Source organism: Rhinoderma darwinii, chromosome 1 (genome assembly GCF_050947455.1).
Source record: "Rhinoderma darwinii isolate aRhiDar2 chromosome 1, aRhiDar2.hap1, whole genome shotgun sequence".
Lineage (NCBI taxonomy): Eukaryota > Metazoa > Chordata > Amphibia > Anura > Rhinodermatidae > Rhinoderma > Rhinoderma darwinii.
The window spans coordinates 501,076,161-501,095,311 of NC_134687.1; the positions used below are offsets into that span (position 1 = coordinate 501,076,161).

Here is a 19,151-nt window from a genome sequence, read left to right on the forward strand (position 1 = left end):
CCAATAAAAAAAATAAGCAGTACATTGCTAAAGATATGGAATGACTACAGAAATAAGATATCTTGCAATACACGTACATATCTGATTTGTAGGCTTTTTTTCTGTATTAAATTATGATTTACATATAAAATGCTTACTCTTGTTCTGTCTCTAACAAGACAGGCAGTTATTGTATCCAAGCAATGGCATGATAGAAACAGTTTCATAAAAACATACTGGTCATGCCAAAATATTGCATGCCTCATAAATATGGAGGTACTATCACCTTAGAGCACATACTGTATGCTGTGGGAATGATGAAAACAGAAGATAGGTCAGTATATGCAGTTGCAAGAAATACCTGAGATTCTACATTGATTATTAATAGTTGTTATCCAAGTCACAATTATAGACAAACACAATGTAGCTAAACTAATAACACACAAATAGTTGTATTGTCCATGTCATTTATTGAGCTCATTGAGTAAACATTCATTCACAGTGCAGGGGGAAAAAGTAAGTGAACCTCTTTTAATGACTTCTCCAAGAACTAATTGACGAAAGGTGTTTCAATAAAGGAGATGAGATTGGGAGTGTGGGTTTCACAGGTGCTTTGCCCATTGAAGGGGTGCCTATCCATTTCAAAACTTATAGGACATCAATTTCAAAATTGATGGCCTATCCTTAGGATAGACCATAAATATTAGAGCGGTGGGGGACCAACTCCTGTTCGTACTTGCACATGCCATTACTTTCATAGCGGCTGTGCAAGGTATTACAGCGCTGTCCCATTAACTATTTCTCCCTGCACGGTCAATGGATTTTTACAAAATGTGCTCAATAAAATACACGAACAGCACAATTCTTTGTGTGTTATTAGTTTAGTTAGATTGTGCTTGTCTATAATTGTGACTTAGATAACAATCAGACCAAGTTGTATTAGAAATCAATACAGAAATCCAGGTAATTCCAATGGGTTCACTTACCTTTTTCTTGCAAATGTAGACTCCAGTGTCTAGGAATAGACAGGAACAGTAGTCCAATTTTAGACACGTGACAAAAGTCATGAAAGTTAAATCATAGTTCACGTAGACATGTGCACGTGGACACCCTATGGCACATATTTAGAATTGTATTTAACTGTTGCCACCGAGGAATGGTGGAGCCTGGTGACAGCTGTTAGTTGCTAAATGTTTGATTCTTTCCCCGTATCTATACAGTAAGCTTGGTTCTGATATCGTATGCAGTTATTTATATTGTTTACCGTATGTATGCAGAAAGCTTGGTTCTGTTATCGGACCTATGCAGTAATCTTTTTTCTGTTACCCTATCTATACTCTTGACTTGGATCTGTTACCATATCTCAGCTAATCTACACACTACTCTTATTTTGGTTTCATATGTGCACGCTTGTATCCAGGTGCTACGCTTGCCACATTTTTTTTGCCCCATTCCCATTAGGCAAAACCTAACCAAATGGCCTTTGCACACCTATGGTAGTGCTTATAGGTCTTGATTTATCCAGATGTTTAGGGGAATAACAATCAGATACTTGGGAGAAATCATGGAAAAGCTAAATTAAAACCCCTTTTTGCAGATCATTCTGGTGAGAATTTCCAGATTAAATAATTGGTCATAATGTCAATACTCAATATATCCACTATTACTAACATGCTGTTTTTTGAGGTATTAGAATATTTTGTATAGTGCTAGCATGAGTCTGGCTAATATATTTATGTCCATAATCGTGCTGAGAGTGGATCGTTCTAGAGCATATAAATAAATCACCTTCTTTTAAATGTAATTATCTGACCTTCATCATATTATAATGGGTTCACACTCCTCCAGGCATTGAAGGGATTAAGAAAGCATTCTGTTGCATTGTGTTACTTAATTAATTAGTATTTTTTTTTTTTTACCAAAGGTCATTTAGCATGATAGAAAAAGAGTTATTGACTGAATTAGTTAATTATTTTTCATTGATTGCATAGTTAAAGCTAGTCAAATCAACTAGAATAATGAGTTCATGTGACGTACCATCCACCCCGCAGGACAAGTGCATTCTCCAGTGACGTGGTGGCAAACCCCACCATTTTGACATGGACATCTTTCCTCACATTGAGGGCCATGTTTATCGGGTGGGCAGAGATCTTCACAGCTAAAAGGGTGGAACAATAATATAGTTATTAAAGGCTATATCACGACATAGAGGAACATTCATTTTTTTGGGGCCAGAACGTATATGTAACCTATTACATTGCTATGAGCTAGTAATGTCATTAAATCATTGTCTTTTTATAGGTCCTAAACATCAGGTATTGGGAATAAGGGGATTTGCAGGCTACATTTTTATAAATATAAAATCATATGAAAATCTAAGGGAAACGAAGATATGAAAAAATAAATGCACCCGAGGATTACCTGAACATTTATTCAAATGATTTAAAAACAACCAAAGACTTAAAGGGCCTTTTACACTGGGCGATTATCAGCCAGACAAGCATTGCTTGATTGCTCGATGCCGATATTTGCCCTGTGTAAACTGGGGAAGGATCAGCAGATGAACGAGCAAACGCTCGTTCATCTGCTGATCGTATCATTTAAAAAAAAAGTTAAATATTATCGTTGTCGGCAGCACATCTCCCTGTGTAAACAGGGAGACGCGCTGCCGACATGATAATAATGTAGGGGGACGAGCAATCGGAGTAACAACTGCTCGTCCCCATCCATAGCACCGGCCAAAATATATGTAATAGGGGCTTTAGCCCATGATAATGCAGCCCCTAGAACAGCCTAGGACAATTAGTAACAGCATTTATTGATATACATTTGCATAGCTTCCCGATACCATAGAGAGGATAAAGAGCAACTCCACCAATACTGTATCCATCCTATAGACAAGCCAGAAGAAAACATTGGTGAAGTTCTATAAATCGGTATCCTCTCTGGGTTTCAAATGCTTAATGCAACACTGATGATGCAGTGCCAGCAGTTTCAATGAAGACCCCCACTGTTCATCCTTAACAAATACTTACAAGGCTCCAGTATAACCAGGGGGACATCTGCACTCTCCAGTAACATGATCACAAGTTGCTCCATTCTGGCATTGACATTTTTGGTGGCAATCATTTCCATATGTCCCTTGGTCACATCGTTCCTCACAGCGCCAGCCCTTGAAGCCAGCAGCACAATGACATGCTCCAGTAATGGGATTACAAAGTGCTCCATTTTTGCACTGGCATCGGCTGCTACAATGTGGCCCCCAATGATCAGCATCACAAACTGCCAAAAAAACGACAATTATGAGTAACTTCTGGACAAAGAACCAACATTGACATCTATTCATGAACAAGAAAACAGGTTTCAATTATGGGTTGAATTGGGTACAGAGCTACGGAAGTGATGGAATATTAAACATTCTGGAAACAAAGTATATTTTAGTTACAGCATTAAATCGTACAGTGGAAAAAAGTGAATACATGTTAATGACCTATTTGTTGAAGAATGAGAAAAACTGTGAAACATCAGATGTCCTATGTCTATCAACAGTGTAAATGAGAGGAAGGCACAAAGCATTAGATCAGGAGAGTCTAGGCGAACATGTCATTTTATAAAACTTATTCTCGCTAAGCCAACATTGCACGCACCACCCAACCAAGGAAAAGATTACTTTAATGTTCTGGAATGCCAGCTTCAACTTGAGCTAGTAAATGTTCCAGGATATGGTGATGAAAGCATGAGTTGTAGAAGAAATGCTATGAGCTGGTAAGCTACTTTAGGATCAAATCTTGAGCTGTTTTCAGCTATATTATAATGGAAAATTGTACACTTAAAACTCATTGCTAATGTGAACAATGGTCAGTAGTGATTAAAGTATTGCTGTTGAAATGGACTAGTTTTACTGGGTTACATGACACTGTAATAAATTACTGTCAGTAATCTTATTTTATCATCACACTGTATGTGTATAATTACGGATGGATGACAACCATGATGTGGAGGGAGCTTAAGCATTGACGACCGTCTTAGGCTATGTTCACACTAGTGCCCTGGATGTTGATTATAATGTAACAGTCACCATTGACTTTAACGTGGTCCATCAGGGTTCCATTAGGGCTTCCGTTGCATGCTATGCTAGTCTTGCCATCGAAAGTGGTCGAAACCCTGACAGTACCCCCAAAGGCGGTTCTGAATGGCTGTGTAAACAGAGAATTAATCCTTACTATGGTTCCCAAAGGGTTGCTAATCCCGTGTCCCTAAACAGTTATGAAAATAATATTGGTCCTATTACTGGGCAAAACCAAAAATGTATAATTTTTTTTTGCTTTTTTGCAGCCATGTATAAATATTTAACAGGCGGAATTGCACAGTGAGTTTATTACCCATATGCACAGTAATTGTACAAACAAACAGAGGCTAGAAAAAAGTTGATCTGAAACCAACTAAATCAATGCAGTAATTCTTTTTATACATATGTGTATTATGCAACCACTGGAAATCTACATATTATACTTTTATTTTTACTTTTCTTACTTTAGTTGGATTTATTTCAAATAAACATTCTTTTAGTCTATGGACTTTACACCTCCTGTTGAATTTTCATCCTGGAATCTTTTGAGTGCATATCGCAGTGAGAGACTTAACACACAGGAAATCTCTGTGCTCAGCCCAGTCCGAGGACTGCAAATGACCGCCAGGCAGGATAGCAAGTTCTGCTGTTCCAAATAAAATATCCAAACCACCAGTGGGCAGAGATGACTCAGTTATGGCTGAGATCTTCGCTAAGTACCACTGTGGGTGTGGTATTTATTGGCATTCAGACCTCTCAAATTTCCTAATCATTTCATTACTACTGAGCTTTGCAAAGGGGTTTCAAATGTATTTCTGGAATTCCTTCTATGATGGCGGATAAACTAATATAAATTGACAGATCTGGACTGACATATAACAGTCCTAGTTTTTAATTTCCCTTTGTTTTAAATTAATGTTTTAGATTTTTCAGACTTCAGCAAGGGGAGTAATGGAATAGGGAACCAGAATCTTATTAAGAACAAACCCTCATATAACACTCCATACTATTAGCTATTATCAAGAGCCATAGCAAGAAATTAAACAATGCCAATAAGAACAATGGATGTAAGAGACAACGTAGGATTTTATGTGGGCAATATTGCAGAGAAAAAATATTGCAGAGAAAAAACAATTTGCAAATCGGTTCACTCTGTAATATTAAAAATAAATCTGGTTGGTTTAGAAGTTTAGTTGGGGGAATGAACAAAGCCTTAATTGAATGTAATATACATTACATTAAAGCACAAGTGTGGATGCATGCAATACTACATTTCCCCTGTAGTGGCCACGGCTGGGGAAATGAGCATCTGATGGCAACTCCACCCACCCCAGAAAAAATCAGCTGTTTGTCTGGGGTCTCGGGAGACGGCAGCTCTTATATTGTCTAATATATCATATATCTCATCACAGACAACCCTTTTGAAAACAAAATGTCCATTGGCAGTCACCAACACATACACTTCTAAAGCTTGTTTGCAATCCTGTAATATCAACAAAATATATAGTTATCTAGAAACTCATGATCTAGCACAAGTCAGAAGGGGTTGCCTATATCATACATTCTTGACTATTGGGTCACTTGTAATTCAGTGCAATATTTGCCCAATGCTAAAAAGTTTTTTTGATTATTATTTACGGATAATTGTATTATTATGACACATTTGTTTTATCATCATCTTAAGAGCTAATTCTACTCATGACTACTAATGATATGTTGTACAGCCGTTAGTTGAAGACTAATCCATAAAACCTAATTAACAGAAATATGTCACATGAATGCTGTCTCTAATGGCTGGTGGGTAATATAAGAAGCACAGCTGTTTATCTGAACTAAAGATGTATTTGGATTACAAGTAGTCATATGGAATACAAGCTGATTTGGGACTACTCTGTAACTTCAAGGTGAACCTTATAACCAATTGTTGGTCTGTATTTAACTAATTTTCTAGCAAAGAGCTCCATTATGGTAAGGTCATTTATCCTCTTGGCGACGTTGTATTCCCTGAAGGCACCTCCTGTTGCCTGACTATCACCCTGCGCTGACGAGTCTCATTTCACATGGTCTTACTCCATTACACTTCTGTATTTTCTTTGGCAGTAGAGCAGAGCTTGGAAAGTAGTCTACATTTATGATCTCTTAAGGAATAGAAATGTAATTTGCACATTTCCGCTTATGTGTCTTTCTATGTGGCCGTCTGTCCAAATTTCCAGCTATACTTGTCCAAGTTCCTCTCATCTATATATATCATTCTTTTTTTTGCAAAGTACAAATCGACCATAGTCATGCTGTAGAATAGAGGTTTTGTTTTGTGTTCTATCCATATAGAAACAGAAATATATATATTTTTTGAGGGATAGATATGTTTATATTTTAGTCACACACACTGTATATTCCACAGTACTTCACAACATGTCAGCTCAATAAGAGCTATTTATTTTGGTGAGTCAGGTAACCATTGTATAGAAACATCACCCCGATCCGTATATGAATTAATAGAATGAATGCATGGTAGAGACATTAAATTAATTGTGCTCAAGATTCCTTCCCACCAAGGTCAGAAAATACTAAAGTAAGAAGCCCCCTTTAAGACCAAGCTAGCTAAGGGATACTATATTGAAATGTAAAAAAACCTGCACTCATCCAAATTGTAATAATTAAAATATAAATTCCCTATTCACATGCTAGTGCTGAGTACGAATTACCATTTTCTTTTCTCATAAGACCCCGCGTCTTAAAGGGAAGGTGTCACAAATTTTTTTTTTTATATATAATATTGCTTTTAGTATGTCATTAAAATACATTTTATTTATTTGTGTTTTTGTGCTGTACTTTTTACTTTTTTCTTTCTTTTACTTCTCTATGGGGGCTGCCATTTTTTTTTCATCTCTGTATGTGTCGATTAACGACACATACAGAGATGGAATACTGCACATACATCCCCATAGAGAATGCGAACGGGAGCCGTTCCATTCACTATAGCGTACGCCGTCTGTGTGGAAACGGTGCATGCGCCGCTCACACACAGACCAAAAGGAAGGTCTTTGGTAGAGCGACATCCAGCGTCATTTTCATGTGGACAGGAAGCCGCGGCCGGACAGTAAGATGACGACTTCCGGTCGTGGCTTCCGGCCATATGTTCAAGGCAGCGCAGACGCAAGGACTGGCAATGGCGGCAGCGGCGGCAGCGGCGGCAGGAGCAGGTAAGTTATGTTTGTGTATGTGATGTGTGTGTATGTTAGTGTTATACTGTCTGAGTACCACTGTATCGAATCCTCCTACACTGTGCATTCGCTCAACAAATGGCGTCACACAGTGTAGGAGGTTTAAACATTCAACCCCCTCCTTTCTCTTGGCACTAGCCAGGATAAAGGAGGGGGGATTGTGTGAGGACACTAGAGCGAGTGTGTCTACTCCAAATTTGCAGCATAAAGCAATGAGGTTGCTTTACCACATTGCCAATGCTGCAATTTTGGGAATTGCTCCCTCTAGTGACCAGCACATAGAAATGTTATAAATTAGAATATAATTTATAAAACAATGTGTAATCATTTATATGCTAACTGTTTAACTGGAAAAAAATAATAATTTCTAGCGACACATTCCCTTTAAGTACCAGTGGCACATATTAATATGTATTACCAGCCCTCTGCAGTATAGTGAGTAACAATATAGGGCAATGCGGGAAAGTGAAGATAAACACATTGTCAACCATGTACTGCTGTTGGTTCATGCTCAGCATAGAGTGTGGTATTAAAAAATATGAGTCTGAAGAACTCCTCATATATTCTTTTAATGGAACAATAACAGATGCGATTCTACTGAACGTTCAGCAGCATAAGAGTCTATGGCACCGTAGGCTCGGATCAGAAGGACCGTGGGGGTTTAGGTGTTAGATCCGGAATACGAACTGTTAAATATGGGTATAATACGCCCATTTAAATGAGACTTTAAAATGTAATACTGGTTGTAAGGTACTTTTTCTGGTTGCAGGTTGCATTGGACAACACTTTCTCACCCGGAGAATTGTGGTGTGGTTAATGGCAGTAGAGATGTGTACAATGAACCCAGTAAATCCAGGCTCTAGACCCAATACTGACCCTGTAGCAGGATGTTATAATATCTGGAGCAAGAGTATGAAAACCTATCCAGCCTCTTGTGTCCTACATAAAAGCAATGGCTGCTTTTGAAACATAAGACAACAATATCAAAATTTGGATTTTATTTCAAACCTTTTGTTTCTCCGAGATTCATTTACTGCACTGTGGGTTTTCTACCCCTATGGCAACTGTGCCCTCATGCAGTGTCCTGTTTCCTAAGAAAGGGTTTCTATTGAAGAATCTAGGCCATTTTCTCATTTTGTCAATGCTTTCTGAGCCATGAAGAACACACACACAATAGAAATGTGTAGTTTTGTTTTCCTGCTTTGAAGATTTGCAGTTCGTTTTCTTTAGCATACTCTCCAAACCCATTTCCTGAGGTAGAATTTTATTACCCACTTGTGCATGCGTTGTTATACATTGCTATTGTACTAAGGAATTCAATTCTTGTACCTTTAAATTAAAGAGTAAAATAGAACATGTATCATGATTGTGTTAGGCTGGGTTCACACGTGGCGGAATTTCACTTAAATTCCGCTGCGGACACTCCGCAGCGTTAATCCGCAGCGGAGCCGTTTGTCCATTGACTTACACTTTAATTTAGCAGTGTTCGTTTAGACGAGGCGTAAAATTCCGCTGCGGAGCATAGGCTGCGGAGCGGAATTTGGTGTCCGCAGCATGCTCTGTCTGTTGCGGAGCAGTGGCGGACTCATGGCGGAATTTCTCCATTGACTTCAATGGAGATTCTAATTTCCGCAATGAAGTCCGCAGCTGTCATGCACATGTTATGTGTGCTGCGGATGCGTCTTGCTTTTTTAACTTGACATTTCTTCATTCTGGCTGGACCTATGTATTTCTAGGTCTACAGCCAGACTGAGGAAGTCAATGGGGCTCCCGTAATGACGGGAGCGTTGCTAGGAGACGTCAGTAAATAGTCACTGTCCAGGGTGCTGAAAGAGTTAAGCGATCGGCAGTAACTGTTTCTGCACCCGGGACAGTGACTACCAATCCCAATATACATGTATCTGTAAAAAAAAATGAAGTTCATACTTATCGAGAACTCCCTGCTTCTGTCTCCAGTCCGGCCTCCCAGGATGACGTTTCAGTCTTAAGTGACGGCTGCAGCCAATCACAGGCTAATAACAGGCTGCAGCGGTCACATGGACTGCCGCGTCATCCAGGGAGATCGGGCTGGATGCCGAAAGAGGGACGCGTCACCAAGACAACGGCCGGTAAGTATGAATTTCTTTGACTTTCACAAGGGAAAGTGCTGTCCCTTCTCTCTATCCTGCACTGATAGGGAGAAGGGAAGTACTTTTACCGCAGTCCGCAGCAGCTAGTCCGCATCAATTTACTGCACATTTTGTGCAGATCCGCAGCAGAATCTGCAACGCAGATTCTGTGCGGCATTGATGCGGACAGTTGCGGAGGAAATCCGCCACGTGTGGTCATGCCCTTACTGAAGAGGTAGATCAGTAAACAGCAGATGAGGGAAAATATAACCACATCATCATGGTAAAGCTATGCAAATTCAAAGAAACAAGCAATGACATAAACAAACATTTAAGGGAAATGCTTTATATTATTTAAAGAGTTGGCAGATTATGCATTAGTGGGGTATATAAAATAAAGGAACAGCCACTTTGTATACCAGAACACAATGTAGCGGGTCTTGTTAATTCCTCTGCTTTTTGCCTGCGTTGCGACCAAATAAACAAATTGGACAAATCAAGCCTTGAAAACCAAGATTATTTTAACATCGCCTATAAAATGACTGACCCTGTGTATCATATATGACAGTGACGTGAACAATATAATCAGATTCTTCATGTCATGCGCTGTATGAATTTCTATGACTATGTGTGTGGTACTTTTGGGAGCAGGTGGGAAATTTGATCACAACACATCAAAGCCTGGGGGCAAAGTTCCAAAATGAGTATTTGGCAGAGTGAATGTCTTTTCCAGGTGTGGTCTGATTGTAACACTGTACATTATTAAAACATGATACATTATTTCTCGAGGGCAAGGTAAAATCTGGGAAGTCTGTTCTTCCTTCTGCTAGAAGACCTTATTCATCCAAAGACATGTGACGAAAGACCGATTTACAGGACTAGTAACAGTATGAGGCAATTCCTTGTGGTATATGTAGTCCATATATTTATTATATATGTCATATTTACCTCACATTCATTGTGAAACCCACACTTTTCTATAGTTGCACTCAACTTTAGGGTGTAGTATGTTTACAGGTCAAGATAGACATGTTTGGTGGTGGCCAAAAGAGCTTCTCCCAAGGCGTTAAAGTATGTCAGATATTCATCCCCATCGTACTGTGGATTTGGGATATTTTTAGATATGTTTTACTATTTTTACTATTTGTGGCTTCTAGTTACACATATGTGTTAGAATTTGTAGGTATTCTTTATCGAGCCAGGACTGTTTATCTGGTAAATGTGGCTTTCTCTAGAAGGTTTTGCATGCCTAAAAACATACTCTGTTCTAGAATGAACTGTAAGGCTGGGTTCACACGTGGCGGAATTTCACTTAAATTCCGCTGCGGACACTCCGCAGCGTTAATCCGCAGCGGAGCCGTTTCTGCATTGACTTCCACTTCTATTTAGAAGTGTTCGTTTAGACGATGCGTAACATTCCGCTGCGGAGCATAGGCTGCGGAGCGGAATTTGGTGTCCGCAGCATGCTCTGTCTGTTGCGGAGCAGTGGCGGACTCATGGCGGAATTTCTCCATTGACTTCAATGGAGATTCTAAGTTCCGCAATGAAGTCCGCAGCTGTCATGCACATGTTATGTGAGCTGCGGATACGTCTTGCTTTTTTGCCATGACATTTCTTCATTCTGGCTGGACCTATGTATTTCTAGGTCTACAGCCAGACTGAGGAAGTCAATGGGGCTCCCGTAATGACGGGAGCGTTGCTAGGAGACGTCTGTAAATAGTCACTGTCCAGGGTGCTGAAAGAGTTAAGCGATCGGCAGTAACTGTTTCTGCACCCTGGATAGTGACTACCGATCCCAATATACAGCAACCTGTCAAAAAATATAAGTTCATGCTTACCGAGAACTCCCTGCTTCTGTCTCCAGTCCGGCCTCCCAGGATGACGTTTCAGTCTAAGTGACGGCTGCAGCCAATCACAGGCCAAGCACAGGCTGCAGCGGTCACATGGACTGGCGCGTCATCCAGGGAGGTCGGGCTGGATGCCGAAAGAGGGACGCGTCACCAAGACAACGGCCGGTAAGTATGAAATTCGTTTACTTTCACTAGGGAAAGTGCTGTCCCTTCTCTCTATCCTGCACTGAATAGGGAGAAGGGAAGCACTTTTCCCGCAGTCCGCAGCAGCTAGTCCGCATCAATTTACTGCACATTTTGTGCAGATCCGCAGCAGAATCTGCAACGCAGATTCTGTGCGGCATTGATGCGGACAGTTGCGGAGGAAATCCGCCACGTGTGGTCATGCCCTTACATTGATTTTATAGCCTCAGTAAAGGGGCATTCCAGTTTGTAGCAAATAAATGTTATTCATTGTATAATGAAAAGTTATAACATGTTTCAATATACTTTCTGTGTTAGTTCCTTATGGTTTTCAAGATCTCTGCTTGCCGTCATTCAATAGCAACTTTTATTGTTTACTTCCAGTGGATAAAAATCTGCCCTGGTCATGTATTGCACACACGAGTCTTGATTCAGTACAGTTATCAGAGCTGTGCTTTGTAACGTGTCGAGCGCCGGTATGTCTATCACATGACCAGGACAGATATTTATCCAATGGAAGTAAACAATGAAGGTTGCTATTGAATGACAGCAAGCAGAGATCTTGAAAATGAGGAATTTTTATAGATAGTATATGAGAAATATATATAACTTTTCATGTTACATTATATATTTGTCAATGTGGAACTATTGTGCACCTTTTTTTTTAGATCTAACAAATAATTTGTATGACAGTTGGGAAGAATCTTTCAATGTAATGTTTTCTTTTCCCTAAAAACTGATTCTTGAATCTTTAAAAATAGAACAGTCTGCACTATTGTTCTGTGGATAGCAAATGCAGGTTTTTAGTTATAATCCGACGCATATGTGGTACAACGTAAAAATGTGACGCTCTATAAACGCTTATCACGGCTTCTCATGATTTATCAGTAACACAAATTAGCTGAGCACTAACGTCAAAGGGGAACTGGTAAAAACCATAGTTTTATATGTGAATTCTAACCTGTAGTCATGATGTCTAATATCACTGCTGTCCCTTGTAGAATTCTTGAATGTACTGGGCGACGACTGCAAATGTGATTATTTGCCAGCCAGACTTTTTAATGTATTGTACCACTATTACCATGCCATGGGATTCGGTGAGTACTGTACTAGCTGTATTAACAAACCCCAACCTTGCACACAATGGGACTCTTGTAACCATCCGTCCAAAGAATTGGCACACATACAACTGTATTTACAAGGTTAAGGGGCTGTTCACATTTGCATTGGTAGCTCCGTTAGAGACCTACATCAGATATTCAGTATATTTGGCGTACAAAATAACGTGCTGCGCTATTATGTCTGTCAAAATGACGGAAACCATGTCAGAGCCCTGACGAAACCCATTAAAGTAATGGGTTTCGTCCGTCGCCGATGGTTTCCGTCATGCAATGGATCCCGAGCTTCCAGTAATTTCATTGTTCTGCTCCTATGTCAGAGCAGAGCTAAGTAAACTCGAATGCAGGTGTGAAGCCTCCCTAATAGTTGGGCTAGGGTTTGTTGTATTTATGGTATTATTCACAGTCATTTTATGTATAGATATAACATGTATTTTTTTACTTTTTTCTTATTTTTTTTCTTATTTCCATATAAATATGGGACAAGTGATATAAAAAATACTGTCAATTGTGAAACTAGTTAGAAATCTCTAGCCACATAGTAATAATTATTATAATGAGGTTGGCGGATTGTGCAATAGTGGGGTATATGCTGCCCTTACGTTACCTTGGGGGGGCCTCTATAAACTGTTGCTTAGCTTACAAATCCAAGGGGAAAATAATAAAATAAAGGAACAGCCGATTTGTGTATCAGAACACAGTGAAGCGGGTCTTGTTAATTCCTCTGCTTTTTGCCTGCGTTGCGACCAAATAAACAAATTGGACAAATCAATGTTGGAGCCTTGAAAGTTCATGAATAGTATTTTCTGTGTGATCCTCATCATGTCTGATGGATGACTTGATAGAGTAGCTCCAAGGGATGAGTTCAACACGTCTGCTATCTGGTCACATTACATTGACTGCTCTATTGTGTTTGCTCAATAAATCTTTATTAGACTAATTTACTGCCCATGGATGTCAACGTTACGTGTTTATTTCAGCATATTCTGATGAAAGCTTTATTATTCAGCCACCATTCAATTACAAAGATGCCGTTTTGTTTCATTTTACTTCTGAACACAGCTTTTCACATTGTACACTACAATAATGCTGAAAATGGTAGATCGGGAGCAACTGAAAAATAAAAGATGGTGTTACCACATATAGAGCTGAGTTTGTCATGGGTGCAAAAGTCAGTTTTCCACTAGTCACAAATTATGATAAGATTACAATGTCCTATCTGTGTATTACACAGGACTGCAGGTAAACTTTATCTTAAGAGAGTTAACACTATATTTAAACAATGCAGCTCCGGAGATAAATTCAGCTCTGCTATATCTCTATTGCCCTTATTTTGATGCTCATGACACCCTTAAATAAAATAGCCCCTGCACCACATCCTGTCATTACTGTTTTCCAATACAATTATTCCATAGGTCCAGAGACTTGTTAACTGGTGTTCGGACTACATAGGGGGACAGTAACAATATTTGGAATGTTTATTAGCCATTGACTCTTAGACTTAGGGCGGATTTACACGAACGTGATATATGTCCGTGCAACGTGCATGATTTTCACGCGTGTTGCACGGACCTATATTAGTCTATTGGGCAGTGCAGACTGTCAGTGATTTTTGCGCAGCGAGAGTCCGCTGCGTAAAACTCACGATAGGTCCTATATTTCTGCGTTTTTCGCGCATCACAAAATGGGTGCGTGAAAATCACGCGCACCACACAGAAGCACTTCCGTGGGACGCGCGTGATTCGCGCAACAGCAGTCAAAAGTATGTTTGCAAACAGAAAAGCACCACGTGCTTTCCTGTTTCCAAACATCCAAACGGAGTGTCATAATGGCGGCTGCGCGAAAATCATGCAGCCGCACATCCTCTGTGATGACACACGGAGCTGTTAAGTGCACATGCTCGTGTAAATCCCCCCTCAAGGTAGGTAAAAGGGGGTTGCAGCTTGGTGCTGGTGCGAAGGGGCCAATATGTTGCCTGCCTTTCCAAACCTGTATGTTTTCTATAGAGTGTTTATTGTATTCAATTATTTAGGACCCTTTAGTTGTTACTTAATGAAGAAATAGAATCTCCATATAGCCTGTGAGGTACCACTAGGGTTCTGCATCTTTAACTGACTTCTACTTAGTTTTAAAGAGGCTCTGTCACCACATTATAAGTGTCCTATCTCCTACATAATGTGATCGGCGCTGTAATGTGGATATCAGTGGTTTTTATTTTGAAAAACGATCATTTTTGAGCAAGTTATGAGCTAGTTTAGGATTTATGCTAATTAGTTTCTTAATAACCAACTGGGCGTGTTTTTAATATTGGCCAAGTGGGCGTTGTACAGAGGAGTGTATGACGCTGACCAATCAGTGACCAATCCGTGTCCTACACTTCTCATTGTTCCAGCCCAGCTTCTTTCACTGCACAGCGTGATTGTTACAACCCGATTCACTTACATTGTACTGTACTTTATTGTGGAATTTCAGTGCAGACTCTGCAATAGAAAGTCCTCAACAACTACGCTGTGTGTGAACCTGGCCTAAGCAATAGATACAAAGCAAAGGACCTCAATAGTTGGTGGGCATTAAGCAGTTAAATTCAAAAAGAGCTGCCTGCCGGCAGAAAGAAGCCCTGTTTTCCAACTATTATGTAAAAATAAAAAATTCTTTATTAGATTTGCAACAGGACAGACTACATAAAGTTTAAAAGTTAATGTCCATTTCTGACAGCAGTCAGCATAATGCCAGACGTAGGAGCTCTGTCTAGAAAGGGTTAAGTACCACAACCACAGAGCGCTACATTCAATTAGTTAGTAGTTAGATTCTAGAGCGTCAATAGGACAATTATTAAAATGAAGGTAGAAGCCCCCCGACATGTTTCGCTACGATGTAGCATCTTCAGGGGTATCGGGGGTTCAGGACCTCTATTCTAGTGATCGGTGGGGGACCCATGTGTGGGATCTGCAGCGATCAGACATTTATCCCCTATACTTTGGAGAGGTAATAAATGTTAATCTTGGGACAACCCCTTTAAGGGATTGGCTCTACTAGTCAATATAACATATTATTAACCTACCCACAGTTAAGTTTTACTAGCACAATAGCACCTTAAAATATTTAAAGTGTAACTAAACGTTTGACAAACTTCTGACATGTCATAGTGACATGTCAGAAGTTTGGATTGGTAGGGGTCCGAGCACTGGGACCTCCACCAATCTTGGGGGTCTCAGCCGCTTCGTGTCTGTTCGGCTTTTTCCGTGAATAAATGTATCAGTGTACGGACTCAATAGAAAGTTTATGAGCCCATACTTCGATACATCGGCTTTCCGGAACAAGCCAGACAGACACAAAGCGGCTGAGCGATCACACGAGCGCTTCAGCTGCTTCGTTCTAGCTCAGCTGCTTTGTGTCTGTTCGGCTTTTTACGGAAAGCCGATGTATCGGAGTACGGGCTCCTAGACTTTCTATTGAGACATGTCAGAAGTTTGTCAAACGTTTAGCTGCACTTTAATAAATATACAATTATAATAGATTTAAGAAAATAAACCAACAAAACCCAAATGACAAATAATAAAAAAGAACATTTATAATAATATGCATGAATGTGAACTACCAAGTAAAATACCAGATGTATATTAAAAGTATGAAAACGTTACTATTCATTGCCAAAAAAAGCAAATTAAAAAAAATCACGATTGGTCAAGAGATCCTACTATGCTTTCATGACTGCTCCAACTTTCAGTATACAGATCCTATCCTGAGAAGAGCAACCCAAGGAGACAGTCTCCGACCTATAGGTGGCGGTGATAGGACCACCATGCATCGCTTTCTAAACCTAGGGGTCTCGGGTTTAACTTTGTCCCTACATCTTTTACCTATATAGATTCAGCATGGGATTTGGGGAAAAGCATACATGTAAGGTGTCGTACCACTCATAGTAATAAAAGGGTCTGTAACATGTATGGTCGTAGGACTAAAGACTTATAATACAGCCGCAAGGTCTGATCTCTCATTCACGTTCCTCACTTTTGTAAGGCAAAAATTTGTATTATTTACAGCTGGAAGGAACTAGCCGTTTATCTGTGTGGTCAACCCTTTCCTTTTAGTCTAGTTTATAACTAACAAAACATTGAAAACTAGTTCAGCTCTGCTACATCTGAATGTTAACTAAATAGGCACTTTGTTTTATGATGACTACCAATCCTTAGGTTATGTACGGTCAGCTACTGTACATGGATAACAACGGTGACTTACTAATGTAGTTGACCTCCATTACTTTATTACTATACAAGCAATGAAACCAACTTAAGCTGACATGGATGTTATAGGACTTTAACATGTCATTACACCGTATGGTCTGTGCGGTATCGCTGTAATATAACACTTACTTCTATGAGGCATTCCAGACAAGTCCACAGAAGTAGAGCATTAACACCGTAAACCCAAAGTAGGAGCCTCCTTTGTCTAGTTGCGAGTCATTTTACTGCTGCATAACATGGAGAGATTTAGAAAAACCCAGTCAATGAAACAAGATCTGAATTTGTATGTCTGTGCGACCACTGGAATCTTTCCAAAGTCTGATTCAGCACCAGTGAACGGTTTGCTCATTTCTTTATAATCCTCTTCTGAATGACAAGATGTCAATGCAGGACATTGTCTGGAATGCAGACACATTATGGAGGTGCCACACATAGCTCGAGATAGACGGTTACTTTATATTGGGACTGAGTATATTCCTAGAACTGATTTATTTAGGAGAAAAGCAACCCGTATAGCCAATAAGGTGGAGGACCCAGTAAGGAGTCTTTATCATCATTTTAACATAGTATTACTATAGTACATAGTAATATTGTTGCCTGTATTAGATAGAATATGCAATTGTCCAAGTACTTGTACAGTTTCACGTACTAACATACTGTATCTGATATATCCTTGACTTATACTGACCAATGGAAAAATACAACGAAAGCTGGCTATAGGCATACAATAATGAGGCCATGGACCAAAAAAAGACAACAGAAGAATTAGATAAGATCAACTAAAATCTTAGAATGTTTCAGAAAATGTACTGTAAGGGCATGCCCGGACGTGGCGGAGTTCTTCCGCCACTGTCCGCATTAATGCCGCACAGAATCTGCGTTGCAGATTCTGTTGCGGCTTTGCCTAAAATGGGCATTAAATTGATGCGGACTAGCCGTTGCGTATTGAGGGGAAGAGGGCTTCCCTTCTCTCTATCAGTGCAGGATAGAGAGAAGGAACAGCCCTTTCCCTAGTAAAAGTAAAAAGAAATTCATACTTACCCGGCCGTTGTCTTGGTGACGCGTCCCTCTTTCGCCATCCAGCCTGACCTCCCTGGATGACGCGGCAGTCCATGTGCCCGCTGCAGCCTGGGATTGGCCTGTGATTGGCTGCAGCCGTCACTTGGACTGAAACGTCATCCTGGGAGGCCGGACTGGAGGAAGAAGCAGGGGGTTCTCGGTAAGTATGAACTTCTATTTTTTTTATGGTTGATGTATATTGTGATCGGAAGTCACTGTCCAGGGTGCTGAAACAGTTACTGCCGATCGCTTAACTCTTTCAGCACCCTGGACAGTGACTATTTACTGACGTCGCCTAGCAACGCTCCCGTAATTACGGGTGCACACACGTAGTCACCCGTAATTACGGGAGCCCCATTGACTTCCTCAGTTTGGCTGTAGACCTAGAAATACATAGGTCCAGCCAGAATGAAGAAATGTCATGTTAGTAAAACCAATACGCTCCGCACACATAACATCTGCGGACTTCATTGCGGAATTTTGAATCTCCATTGAAGTCAATGGAGAAATTCCACAATGAGTGCGCAACAAGTCCGCTACACGTCCGCAACAACCATTGTACGCTGCGGACACCAAATTCAACACCGCAGCCTATGCTACGCAGCGGAATTGTCCGCAATGTTTAAACGAACCCAACTACAAAGCTGTGGAAGGCAATGGAGAAACGTGTACGCTGCGGATTTCCGCTGCGGACTATCCGCAGCGGAATTCCAGAGCAATTCCACCACCTCTGGTCATGCCCTAAATGTCGCAAATGTTATTATTAATTGTTAATTGGATTTGCATAGATGTGATATGCATTTGGCAATCTGACAAGTATTGCAAACGCTACAGAACCAGATTGACCTCATTAAAGTCAATAGAGCTCGTCAGAATTGATTGGTGCCCATTTGAAAATGGGTCTAGCTGTCATGATAAAAAAAAACGCTAGTGTGAACAGATTCATGATAGATCCTTGATAAATCAAAATGCCTATTGGATCCTGATGAAGCTTATTGAATCCGTTCAATTCATGTTATTTTTTTTTACAATGAATGTTATCCTGCCCTTCAAAAGCAACATATATGCTGATAAAATAACAGGGTGCTACATCAGCCTATGCCATGCAAAGCAAATATTAAAATGGCCAAAATCAGATCACTGTGATAATCTGAGGGTCAATAGACTTCTGTCCCATATGTTTATAGCAGGTAGCCTGTGCTATATACTAATGTTTTTTATTCTTGAGCATGTGCATGGATTTTTGTGAGCCCCATTCAGATGTAACGGACAGTCGCAGAAATTTCTTAAACAAAGTCTGCCACCTCTGAATCTAAC

At 40.1% G+C, this 19,151-nt stretch overlaps 1 protein-coding gene across 2 annotated transcripts in view; it reads right to left on the reverse strand.

Annotated features, from left to right (window-relative positions):
• MEGF10 (multiple EGF like domains 10) overlaps positions 1 to 19,151 on the reverse strand; it is a 133,520-nt gene that overhangs the window by 45,790 nt on the left and 68,579 nt on the right. For both annotated transcript variants that reach the window (XM_075835895.1, XM_075835905.1), the window contains exons 6-7: positions 3,015 to 3,261; positions 2,017 to 2,137 (exon numbers count right to left, since the gene is read on the reverse strand). In XM_075835895.1, the coding sequence (XP_075692010.1) occupies positions 2,017 to 2,137; positions 3,015 to 3,261 (368 nt within the window). The remainder of the gene's footprint in view (positions 1 to 2,016; positions 2,138 to 3,014; positions 3,262 to 19,151) is intronic.